Below are 12500 nucleotides of genomic sequence, written 5' to 3'. Positions count from 1 at the left end.
ACCGAGAAAAGTGTATGTGAAAGAGAGAGAGAGAGAGACGACAGATAATGTGTGTGTAAGTGAGTGAGAGAATGAACGCTACCAGTGGAATAGAGAGCAAGAGAGAGACGACTCACGGTAGCACCAAGTAGCATCAGAAGACTCCTTGAGCTCACTATCCATCGGGCTCTGCTTCAAGAACTAACGACAATAAGAGGATTATTCTTGTTTTTTAATTTCCTTTTTTTTTAAACATTTTTCTCTTCATCTGCCTCGTGAGCAACACTTTACTTTTGAGAGATTTAAAGAGGTATAATACGTTTTTTTTCTGGAATAGAGAGTTTAAAAAAAAAACTTTCCATTTCTTGAAAAGAAAAGCCCCAGTTTATTTTCAGAATACTTTCCGAGACTCACTGTTTCCACGCGATCTGGGAGCGGGACAAATACTTGTCAAACTGACTTTTTTAAAAAAAAAATCCATTATATTTTTTTTATTTGACTTATTTAGGGCAATTTCAAATCAAACCAACATGAGATTTCAAAACGTTAATTCATCCGTTTCCACTTTCGTTGAATTATCTCCTTCATTCAAGTCATTGAAGGTGACGTTTTGAGGAGTTATATAGGACGTTTTAAATGCCTTTTATTTCACCCTACTGATTGATAGCCACACTTTGAAACAGTGGGAGAGGGGAAGTAGTTTAGCGCATCACCTGTTGAGCTGCCCACAGGCCTACAACTCACTCAACTCAAATTCAAGTCGATCTATTTCAACAACATTTGCTCTATCGCAACATTTTTTTTTTTTCATAGTTATATTTCATAATCAATCGATTATAATCAATCAAGTCCCTTTATCGATAACCATCAATATATTGAATTGATCATCTTCAGAGCATTTCCAATTCCTGTAACCCAACTTCTCCCAACGACATCGTGGTGAGATCAGGGGATTTTTCTCCCACCACCCCAATCACCATCACTCAGACACCGACCCTTCCTCGCCATGCTATTCGACAGCTTTGACCTGGTCTCAGCCTTGGCCACCCTAGCGGCCTGCGCGGTGTCCATGGCCCTCCTCCTAGTTGTGTCCCAGCAACTCTGGCAGCTCCGATGGACATCAACACGAGACAAAAACTGCAAGCTGCCGATGCCTAAAGGTTCCATGGGGTTCCCCATCATAGGAGAAACCTGCCACTGGCTCGTCCAGGTAAGACCATCAGAATCCCCCCCTCTCTCTCTCTCTCTGCCACTGGCTCATCCAGGTGAGACCATCAGAATCCCTCCCACCCCCCCTCTCTCTCTCTGCCACTGGCTCGTCCAGGTAAGACCATCAGAATCCCCCCCACCCCCTCTCTCTCTCTGCCACTGGCTCGTCCAGGTAAGACCATCAGAATCCCCCCCCGTCCAGGTCTCTCTCTCTCTCTCCTCTCCGCCACTGGCTCGTCCAGGTAAGACCATCAGAATCCCCCCTCTCTCTCTCTCTCTCCACTGGCTCGTCCAGGTAAGACCATCAGAATCCCCCCCCCTCTCTCTCTCTCTCTCTCTCTCCGCCACTGGCTCGTCCAGGTAAGACCATCAGAATCACCCCCTCTCTCTCTCTCTCTCTCTCTCTCTGCCACTGGCTCGTCCAGGTAAGACCATCAGAATCTCCCCCTCTCTCTCTCTCTCTCTCTCTGCCACTGGCTCGTCCAGGTAAGGCCATCAGAATCCCCCTCTCTCTCTCTCTCTCTGTCACTGGCTTGTCCAGGTAAGACCATCAGAATCCCCCCTCTCTCTCTCTCTGCCACTGGCTCGTCCAGGTAAGACCATCAGAATCCCCCCTCTCTCTCTCTGCCACTGGCTCGTCCAGGTAAGACCATCAGAATCCCCCCTCTCTCTGCCACTGGCTCGTCCAGGTAAGACCATCAGAATCCCCCTCTCTCTCTGCCACTGGCTCGTCCAGGTAAGACCATCAGAATCCCCCTCTCTCTGCCACTGGCTCGTCCAGGTAAGACCATCAGAACCCCCCTCACTCTCTCTCTCTCTGCCACTGGCTCATCCAGGTGAGACCATCAGAATCCCCCCTCTCTCTGCCACTGGCTCGTCCAGGTAAGACCATCAGAACCCCCCTCTCTCTCTGCCACTGGCTCGTCCAGGTAAGACCATCAGAACCCCCCTCACTCTCTCTCTCTCTCTCTCTGCCACTGGCTCATCCAGGTGAGACCATCAGAATCCCCCCCCTCTCTCTGCCACTGGCTCGTCCAGGTAAGACCATCAGAATCCCCCCCCTCTCTCTCTCTCTCTGCCACTGGCTCGTCCAGGTAAGACCATCAGAATCCCCCCTCTCTCTGCCACTGGCTCGTCCAGGTAAGACCATCAGAATCCCCCCCCTCTCTCTCTCTCTGCCACTGGCTCGTCCAGGTAAGACCATCAGAATCCCCCCTCTCTCTCTCTCTCTCTCTGCCACTGGCTCATCCAGGTGAGACCATCAGAATCCCCCCTCTCTCTCTCTCTCTCTGCCACTGGCTCATCCAGGTGAGACCATCAGAATCCCCCCCCTCTCTCTCTCTCTCTGCCACTGGCTCATCCAGGTGAGACCATCAGAATCCCCCCCTCTCTCTCTCTCTCTCTGCCACTGGCTCATCCAGGTAAGACCATCAGAATCCCCCCCTCTCTCTCTCTCTCTCTGCCACTGGCTCATCCAGGTGAGACCATCAGAATCCCCCCCCTCTCTCTCTCTCTCTGCCACTGGCTCATCCAGGTGAGACCATCAGAATCCCCCCTCTCTCTCTCTCTCTCTGCCACTGGCTCATCCAGGTGAGACCATCAGAATCCCCCCTCTCTCTCTCTCTCTCTGCCACTGGCTCATCCAGGTGAGACCATCAGAATCCCCCCCCCTCTCTCTCTCTCTCTCTGCCACTGGCTCATCCAGGTGAGACCATCAGAATCCCCCCCTCTCTCTCTCTCTCTCTGCCACTGGCTCATCCAGGTGAGACCATCAGAATCCCCCCCCCTCTCTCTCTCTCTCTGCCACTGGCTCATCCAGGTGAGACCATCAGAATCCCCCCCTCTCTCTCTCTCTCTCTGCCACTGGCTCATCCAGGTGAGACCATCAGAATCCCCCCTCTCTCTCTCTCTCTGCCACTGGCTCATCCAGGTGAGACCATCAGAATCCCCCCTCTCTCTCTCTCTCTCTGCCACTGGCTCATCCAGGTGAGACCATCAGAATCCCCCCCCTCTCTCTCTCTCTCTGCCACTGGCTCATCCAGGTGAGACCATCAGAATCCCCCCTCTCTCTCTCTCTCTCTCTCTCTCTCTCTCTCTCTCTCTCTCTCTCTCTCTCTCTCTCTCTCTCTCTCTCTCTCTCTCTCTCTCTCTCTCTCTGTCTGCTCTTTCCATCTACTGTTGGCGAAATGTTGGATGACAATATCTGTTGCACTTCCAATTCAATTCACTCACTTTGGCTGTCACTTTATGCCCATGTGCCTAAAAACTAAATCGCATTTTTACAAGTTTTTGTCATTATATAAGATTGAGTTCATGGTTAGGGGATAACAGTAAGGGGTTAAGTTTCTCTGTCTCCCAAGCGTGGTTCCCTCCTCTTCTCTCCCTGTCTCTGATTCTCCCAAGCTCGGAAAGCGCGGTTCCCTCCTCTTCTCTCCCTGTCTCTGATTCTCCCAAGCTCGGAAAGCGCGGTTCCCTCCTCTTCTCTCCCTGTCTCTGATTCTCCCAAGCTCGGAAAGCGCGGTTCCCTCCTCTTCTCTCCCTGTCTCTGATTCTCCCAAGCTCGGAAAGCGTGGTTCCCTCCTCTTCTCTCCCTGTCTCTGATTCTCCCAAGCTCGGAAAGCGCGGTTCTTGCCTCTTCTCTCCCTGTCTCTGATTCTCCCAAGCTCGGAAAGCGTGGTTCCCTCCTCTTCTCTCCCTGTCTCTGATTCTCCCAAGCTCGGCCTGTCTCTGATTCTCCCAAGCTCGGAAAGCGCGGTTCTTGCCTCTTCTCTCCCTGTCTCTGATTCTCCCAAGCTCGGAAAGCGCGGTTCTTGATTCTTCTCCACCGTCTATGAGTCTCCTTAGCCCGGTTCCATCATCTTCTCCCCCTGTACCCCCTCCAGCCCCTGAACTGACCCGAGCTGTAACCCCTCCTCTCCTGGCAGTCCCGAAACGCTCCAGCACACACAGTGTTTTTAAAAAAAAAAGTCACATTTTAGAAGTGTCAAGTTACTGAAACTTTTTTTTTTACTAGTGAACTAGTTGTACTAGTTTATGTATGTATGTTGGCCACTCTAGTGTAGGTTAGATATCATAACAACATAAGCATAAATAACTTGGCTTTTCATTCAACTTCCATGGACCCCGTAGCACGGTCAGTAGCGTCTTTAATGGGGCCGTCAGCGCGATAAAAACGTTGTGAGCGAGTGATTTTTGGCTGCGTCCACGTTTTATAAAGTGATAGAATTATAGAACTACTCCGCGAAGCTGCACATTATCCCCGCCGCTAAGTAGCACTTGTCAGTGCACTGATGTGTCGCAGGAGAAAGAGAGGGAGGGAGAGCCCGCGTGTGGGACTTGAACTCTCTGTGCTCCGCTCCCTGCGTGGCTTTCATTTATACACCGCGCGACGCGTTCCCGGAATGCGCCTTTCGAGCCATGGCCAAGTTTATGAAGAGGAAGATAAAAATCATTCATGACATGAAATCTCTCTCTCTCTCTCTCTCTCTCTCTCTCTCTCTCTCTCTCTCTCTCTCTCTCTCTCTCTCTCTCTCTCTCTCTCTCTCTCTCTCTGTACTGTGTGTGTGTATGTACTGTGTGTGTGTATGTACTGTGTGTGTGTATGTACTGTGTGTGTGTATGTATTGTATGTGTATGTACTGTGTGTGTGTATGTACTGTGTGTTTATGTATGTACTGTGTATGTGTGTACTGTGTGTGTGTATGTACTGTGTGTGTATGTACTATGTGTGTGTGTATGTACTGTGTGTGTATGTACTGTGTGTGTGTATGTAATGTGTGTGTATATGTACTGTGTGTGTATGTACTGTGTGTGTATGTACTGTGTGTGTATGTATGTACTGTGTGTGTGTGTGTACTGTGTGTGTGTATGTACTGAGTGTGTATGTACTGTGTGTGTGTACTGTGTGTGTGTATGTACCGTGTGTGTGTATGTACTGTGTGTGTATGTACTGTGTGTGTGTATGTACTGTGTGTGTGTATGTACTGTGTGTGTGTGTATGCACTGTGTGTGTGTGTATGTACTGTGTGTGTGTATGTACTGTGTGTGTGTGTATGTACTGTGTGTGTGTGTCTGTACTGTGTGTGTGTATGTACTGTGTGTGTGTATGTACTGTGTGTGTGTATGTACTGTGTGTGTGTATGTACTGTGTGTGTATGTAATGTGTGTGTGTATGTACTGTGTGTGTATGTACTGTGTGTGTATGTACTGTGTGTGTTTGTGTACTGTGTGTGTATGTACTGTGTGTGTGTGTGTGTATGTACTGTGTGTGTATGTACTGTGTGTGTGTATGTACTGTGTGTGTGTATGTACTGTGTGTGTGTGTATGTACTGTGTGTGTGTATGTACTGTGTGTGTATGTACTGTGTGTGTATGTACTGTGTGTGTGTATGTACTGTGTGTGTATGTACTGTGTGTGTATGTACTGTGTGTGTATGTACTGTGTGTGTGTGTGTACTGTGTGTGTATGTACTGTGTGTGTATGTACTGTGTGTGTATGTACTGTGTGTGTATGTACTGTGTGTGTGTGTACTGTGTGTGTATGTACTGTGTGTGTGTGTCTGTACTGTGTGTGTGTATGTACTGTGTGTGTATGTACTGTGTGTGTGTATGTACTGTGTGTATGTACTGTGTGTGTATGTAATGTGTGTGTGTATGTACTGTGTGTGTATGTACTGTGTGTGTATGTACTGTGTGTGTTTGTGTACTGTGTGTGTATGTACTGTGTGTGTGTATGTACTGTGTGTGTGTATGTACTGTGTGTGTGTGTATGTACTGTGTGTGTGTGTATGTACTGTGTGTGTGTATGTACTGTGTGTGTATGTACTGTGTGTGTATTTACTGTGTGTGTGTATGTACTGTGTGTGTATGTACTGTGTGTGTATGTACTGTGTGTGTATGTACTGTGTGTGTGTGTGTACTGTGTGTGTATGTACTGTGTGTGTGTACTGTGTGTGTGTACTGTGTGTGTGTATGTACTGTGTGTGTGTGTATGTACTGTGTGTGTATGTACTGTGTGTGTGTATGTACTGTGTATGTGTATGTACTGTGTGTGTGTGTGTATGTGTACTGTGTGTGTGTATGTACTGTGTGTGTGTGTATGTACTGTGTGTGTGTATGTACTGTGTGTGTATGTACTGTGTGTGTATGTACTGTGTGTGTGTGTATGTACTGTGTGTGTGTATGTACTGTGTGTGTATGTACTGTGTGTGTGTATGTACTGTGTGTGTGTATGTACTGTGTGTGTGTGTATGTACTGTGTGTGTATGTACTGTGTGTGTGTGTGTATGTACTGTGTGTGTATGTACTGTGTGTGTGTATGTACTGTGTGTGTGTGTATGTACTGTGTGTGTGTATGTACTGTGTGTGTGTATGTACTGTGTGTGTGTGTATGTACTGTGTGTGTGTATGTACTGTGTGTGTGTATATACTGTGTGTGTGTATGTACTGTGTGTGTATGTATGTACTGTGTGTGTGTGTGTGTGTACTGTGTGTGTGTGTATGTACTGTGTGTGTATGTACTGTGTGTGTACTGTGTGTGTGTATGTACCGTGTGTGTGTATGTACTGTGTGTGTGTATGTACTGTGTGTGTATGTACTGTGTGTGTATGTACTGTGTGTGTGTGTTTGTACTGTGTGTGTGTATGTACTGTGTGTGTATGTACTGGGGTACTGTGTGTGTGTATGTACTGTGTGTGTGTATGTACTGTGTGTGTGTGTATGTACCGTGTGTGTGTATGTACTGTGTGTGTATGTACTGTGTGTGTATGTAATGTGTGTGTGTGTTTGTACTGTGTGTGTGTATGTACTGTGTGTGTGTATGTACTGTGTGTGTATGTACTGTGTGTCTGTGTATGTACTGTGTGTGTATGTACTGTGTGTGTATGTACTGTGTGTGTGTATGTACTGTGTGTGTATGTACTGTGTGTGTGTATGTACTGTGTGTGTGTGTATGTATTGTGTGTGTGTATGTACTGTGTGTGTGTGTATGTACTGTGTGTGTGTATGTACTGTGTGTGTGTGTATGTACTGTGTGTGTATGTACTGTGTGTCTGTGTATGTACTGTGTGTGTGTATGTACTGTGTGTGTGTATGTACTGTGTGTGTATGTACTGTGTGTGTGTATGTACTGTGTGAATGTATGTACTGTGTGTGTATGTACTGTGTGTATGTACTGTGTGTATGTACTGTGTGTATGTACTGTGTGTGTATGTACTGTGTGTGTGTGTATGTACTGTGCGTGTATGTACTGTGTGTGTATGTACTGTGTGTGTGTGTATGTACTGTGTGTGTATGTACTGTGTGTGTGTGTATGTACTGTGTGTGTGTGTATGTACTGTGTGTGTTTATGTACTGTGTGTGTATGTACTGTGTGTGTATGTACTGTGTGTGTGTATGTACTGTGTGTGTGTGTGTACTGTGTATGTGTATGTACTGTGTGTGTATGTACTGTGTGTGTGTACTGTGTGTGTGTATGTACCGTGTGTGTGTATGTACGTACTATGTGTGTATGTACTGTGTGTGTGTATGTACTGTGTGTGTGTATGTACTGTGTGTGTGTGTATGTACTGTGTGTGTGTATGTACTCTGTGTGTGTATGTACTGTGTGTGTATGTACTGTGTGTGTGTGTATGTACTGTGTGTATGTACTGTGTGTGTATGTACTGTGTGTGTGTATGTAATGTGTGTGTATGTACTGTGTGTGTGTATGTACTGTGTGTGTATGTACTGTGTGTGTGTGTGTGTATGTACTGTGTGTGTGTATGTACTGTGTGTGTATGTACTGTGTGTGTATGTACTGTGTGTGTGTGTGTGTGTGTGTATGTACTGTGTGTGTGTGTATGTACTGTGTGTGTATGTACTGTGTGTGTGTTTATGTACTGTGTGTGTATGTACTGTGTGTGTATGTACTGTTTGTGTATGTACTGTGTGTACACAGTGTATGTACTGTGTATGTACTGTGTATGTATGTACTGTGTATGTACTGTGTGTGTATGTACTGTGTGTGTATGTACTGTGTGTGTGTATGTAATGTGTGTGTGTGTTTGTACTGTGTGTGTGTATGTACTGTGTGTGTGTATGTACTGTGTGTGTATGTACTGTGTGTGTGTATGTACTGTGTGTGTATGTACTGTGTGTGTGTATGTACTGTGTGTGTATGTACTGTGTGTGTATGTACTGTGTGTGTGTGTGTATGTACTGTGTGTGTATGTACTGTGTGTGTGTATGTACTGTGTGTCTGTGTATGTACTGTGTGTGTGTATGTACTGTGTCTGTGTATGTACTGTGTGTGTGTATGTACTGTGTGTGTATGTACTGTGTGTGTGTATGTACTGTGTGTGTATGTACTGTGTGTGTGTATGTACTGTTTGAATGTATGTACTGTGTGTGTATGTACTGTGTGTATGTACTGTGTGTATGTACTGTGTGTGTATGTACTGTGTGTGTGTGTATGTACTGTGTGTGTATGTACTGTGTGTGTATGTACTGTGTGTGTGTGTATGTACTGTGTGTGTATGTACTGTGTGTGTGTGTATGTACTGTGTGTGTGTGTATGTACTGTGTGTGTTTATGTACTGTGTGTGTATGTACTGTGTGTATGTACTGTGTGTGTGTATGTACTGTGTGTGTGTGTACTGTGTATGTGTATGTACTGTGTGTGTATGTACTGTGTGTGTGTACTGTGTGTGTGTATGTACTGTGTGTGTATGTACTGTGTGTGTGTATGTACTGTGTGTGTGTATGTGTGTGTGTATGCACTGTGTGTGTGTGTGTATGTACTGTGTGTGTGTGTATGTACTGTGTGTGTGTGTATGTACTGTGTGTGTGTATGTACTGTGTGTGTGTATGTACTGTGTGTGTGTGTATGTACTGTGTGTGTGTATGTACTCTGTGTGTGTATGTACTGTGTGTGTATGTACTGTGTGTGTATGTACTGTGTGTGTATGTACTGTGTGTGTATGTACTGTGTGTGTGTATGTAATGTGTGTGTATGTACTGTGTGTGTGTATGTACTGTGTGTGTATGTACTGTGTGTGTGTGTATGTACTGTGTGTGTGTATGTACTGTGTGTGTATGTACTGTGTGTGTATGTACTGTGTGTGTATGTACTGTGTGTGTGTGTATGTACTGTGTGTGTATGTACTGTGTGTGTGTGTATGTACTGTGTGTGTGTGTATGTACTGTGTGTGTTTATGTACTGTGTGTGTATGTACTGTGTGTGTATGTACTGTGTGTGTGTATGTACTGTGTGTGTGTGTATGTACTGTGTATGTGTATGTACTGTGTGTGTATGTACTGTGTGTGTGTACTGTGTGTGTGTATGTACCGTGTGTGTGTATGTACGTACTGTGTGTGTATGTACTGTGTGTGTGTATGTACTGTGTGTGTGTATGTACTGTGTGTGTGTGTATGTACTGTGTGTGTGTATGTACTCTGTGTGTGTATGTACTGTGTGTGTATGTACTGTGTGTGTATGTACTGTGTGTATGTACTGTGTGTGTATGTACTGTGTGTGTGTATGTAATGTGTGTGTATGTACTGTGTGTGTGTATGTACTGTGTGTGTATGTACTGTGTGTGTGTGTATGTACTGTGTGTGTATGTACTGTGTGTGTGTATGTACTGTGTGTGTATGTACTGTGTGTGTATGTACTGTGTGTGTGTGTGTGTGTATGTACTGTGTGTGTGTGTATGTACTGTGTGTGTATGTACTGTGTGTGTTTATGTACTGTGTGTGTATGTACTGTGTGTGTATGTACTGTTTGTGTATGTTTACTGTGTGTACACAGTGTATGTACTGTGTTATGTACTGTGTGTGTATGTACTCTGTGTGTGTACTGTGTGTGTATGTACTGTGTGTGTATGTACTCCCTGTGTGTGTATGTACTGTGTGTGTGTGTATGTACTTATTCCCTCCCTCCCTCCACTGTGTATGTATGTACTGTGTTCTCCTCCCTCCCTCATTTACTCCCTCATGTACACACACACACACACACACACACACACACACACACACACACACACACACACACACACACACACACACACACACACACACACACACACACACACACACACACACACACACTGTCTCTTGTGTCTCTTTTCATCTACTGTGTTTCTCAATTTAAGTTTTTGACTGTGTGTTAATGTGTAATTAGATAATAAACAAAAGTGAAATTAACTGTGTGTGTATGTACTGTGTGTGTGTATGTACTGTGTGTGTGTATGTACTGTGTGTGTATGTACTGTGTGTGTATGTACTGTGTGTGTATGTACTGTGTGTGTGTATGTACTGTGTGTGTATGTACTGTGTGTGTATGTACTGTGTGTGTGTGTGTATGTACTGTGTGTGTATATACTGTGTGTGTGTATGTACTGTGTGTGTATGTACTGTGTGTCTGTGTATGTACTGTGTGTGTGTATGTACTGTGTCTGTGTATGTACTGTGTGTGTGTATGTACTGTGTGTGTATGTACTGTGTGTGTGTATGTACTGTGTGTGTATGTACTGTGTGTGTGTATGTACTGTGTGAAAGTATGTACTGTGTGTGTATGTACTGTGTGTATGTACTGTGTGTATGTACTGTGTGTGTATGTACTGTGTGTGTGTGTATGTACTGTGTGTGTATGTACTGTGTGTGTATGTACTGTGTGTGTGTGTATGTACTGTGTGTGTATGTACTGTGTGTGTGTGTATGTACTGTGTGTGTGTGTATGTACTGTGTGTGTTTATGTACTGTGTGTGTATGTACTGTGTGTATGTACTGTGTGTGTGTATGTACTGTGTGTGTGTGTACTGTGTATGTGTATGTACTGTGTGTGTATGTACTGTGTGTGTGTACTGTGTGTATGTACCGTGTGTGTATGTACTGTGTGTGTGTATGTACTGTGTGTGTGTATGTACTGTGTGTGTGTATGTACTGTGTGTGTGTGTATGTACTGTGTGTGTGTGTATGTACTGTGTGTGTGTATGTACTGTGTGTGTGTATGTACTGTGTGTGTGTGTATGTACTGTGTGTGTGTATGTACTCTGTGTGTGTATGTACTGTGTGTGTATGTACTGTGTGTGTATGTACTGTGTGTATGTACTGTGTGTGTATGTACTGTGTGTGTGTATGTAATGTGTGTGTATGTACTGTGTGTGTGTATGTACTGTGTGTGTATGTACTGTGTGTGTGTGTATGTACTGTGTGTGTGTATGTACTGTGTGTGTATGTACTGTGTGTGTATGTACTGTGTGTGTGTATGTACTGTGTGTGTGTGTATGTACTGTGTGTGTGTATGTACTGTGTGTGTGTGTATGTACTGTGTGTGTGTGTATGTACTGTGTGTGTATGTACTGTGTGTGTGTGTGTATGTACTGTGTTTACTCATTTACTCCCTCCCTCATTTACTCCCTCATTCACTCCCTCCCTCCCTCCACCCTCCCTCCCTCGTTTACTCCCTCCCTCCCTCATTTACTCCCTCCCTCGTTTACTCCCTCCCTCGTTTACTCCCTTCCTCGTTTATTCCCTCCCTCCCTCCCTCGTTCACTCCCTCCCTCCACCCTCCCTCCCTAGTTTACTCCCTCCCTCCCTCATTTACTCCCTCATTTACTCCCTCCCTCGTTTACTCCCTCCCTCGTTTACTCCCTCCCTCGTTTATTCCCTCCCTCCCTCCCTCCACCCTCCCTCCCTCCACCCTCCCTCCCTCGTTTACTCCCTCCCTTCCTCGTTTACTCCCTCTTTTTCTCCTCTCTCCACACACACACACACACACACACACACACACACACACACACACACACACACACACACACACACACACACACACACACACACACACACACACACACACACACACACACTGTCTCTTGGTGTCTCTTTTCATCTCTCTCAATCTCACAATTCAGTTTCTCAATTTAAGGGCTTTTTTGACATGGAAACATGTGTTAATGTGCCAAAACAAGTTAATTAGATAATAAACAAAAGTGAAATTAACTGTGTGTGTATGTACTGTGTGTGTGTATGTACTGTGTGTGTGTATGTACTGTGTGTGTATGTACTGTGTGTGTATGTACTGTGTGTGTATGTACTGTGTGTGTATGTACTGTGTGTGTATGTACTGTGTGTGTATGTACTGTGTGTGTGTATGTACTGTGTGTGTATGTACTGTGTGTGTATGTACTGTGTGTGTATGTACTGTGTGTGTGTATGTACTGTGTGTGTATGTACTGTGTGTGTGTATGTACTGTTTGTATGTACTGTGTGTGTATGTACATTTACTCCCTCGTTCACTCCCTCCCTCCACCCTCCCTCCCTAGTTTACTCCC

At 45.2% G+C, this 12500-nt stretch overlaps 1 protein-coding gene across 1 annotated transcript in view; it reads left to right on the top strand.

Annotated features, from left to right (window-relative positions):
- The window catches only part of LOC127927614 (cytochrome P450 26B1-like), a 56895-nt gene that overhangs the window by 21 nt on the left and 44374 nt on the right, over positions 1-12500 (top strand). The window contains exon 1 of the mRNA XM_052514232.1: positions 1-1189. This exon is cut by the window's left edge and continues 21 nt beyond it. Within this exon, the coding sequence (XP_052370192.1) occupies positions 986-1189 (204 nt within the window). The 5' untranslated portion in view covers positions 1-985. The remainder of the gene's footprint in view (positions 1190-12500) is intronic.

Source organism: Oncorhynchus keta, unplaced genomic scaffold (assembly GCF_023373465.1).
Source record: "Oncorhynchus keta strain PuntledgeMale-10-30-2019 unplaced genomic scaffold, Oket_V2 Un_scaffold_1579_pilon_pilon, whole genome shotgun sequence".
Lineage (NCBI taxonomy): Eukaryota > Metazoa > Chordata > Actinopteri > Salmoniformes > Salmonidae > Oncorhynchus > Oncorhynchus keta.
The sequence above is the reverse complement of the archived record's forward strand: the minus strand, read 5'-3'. Positions and strand labels throughout refer to the sequence as shown.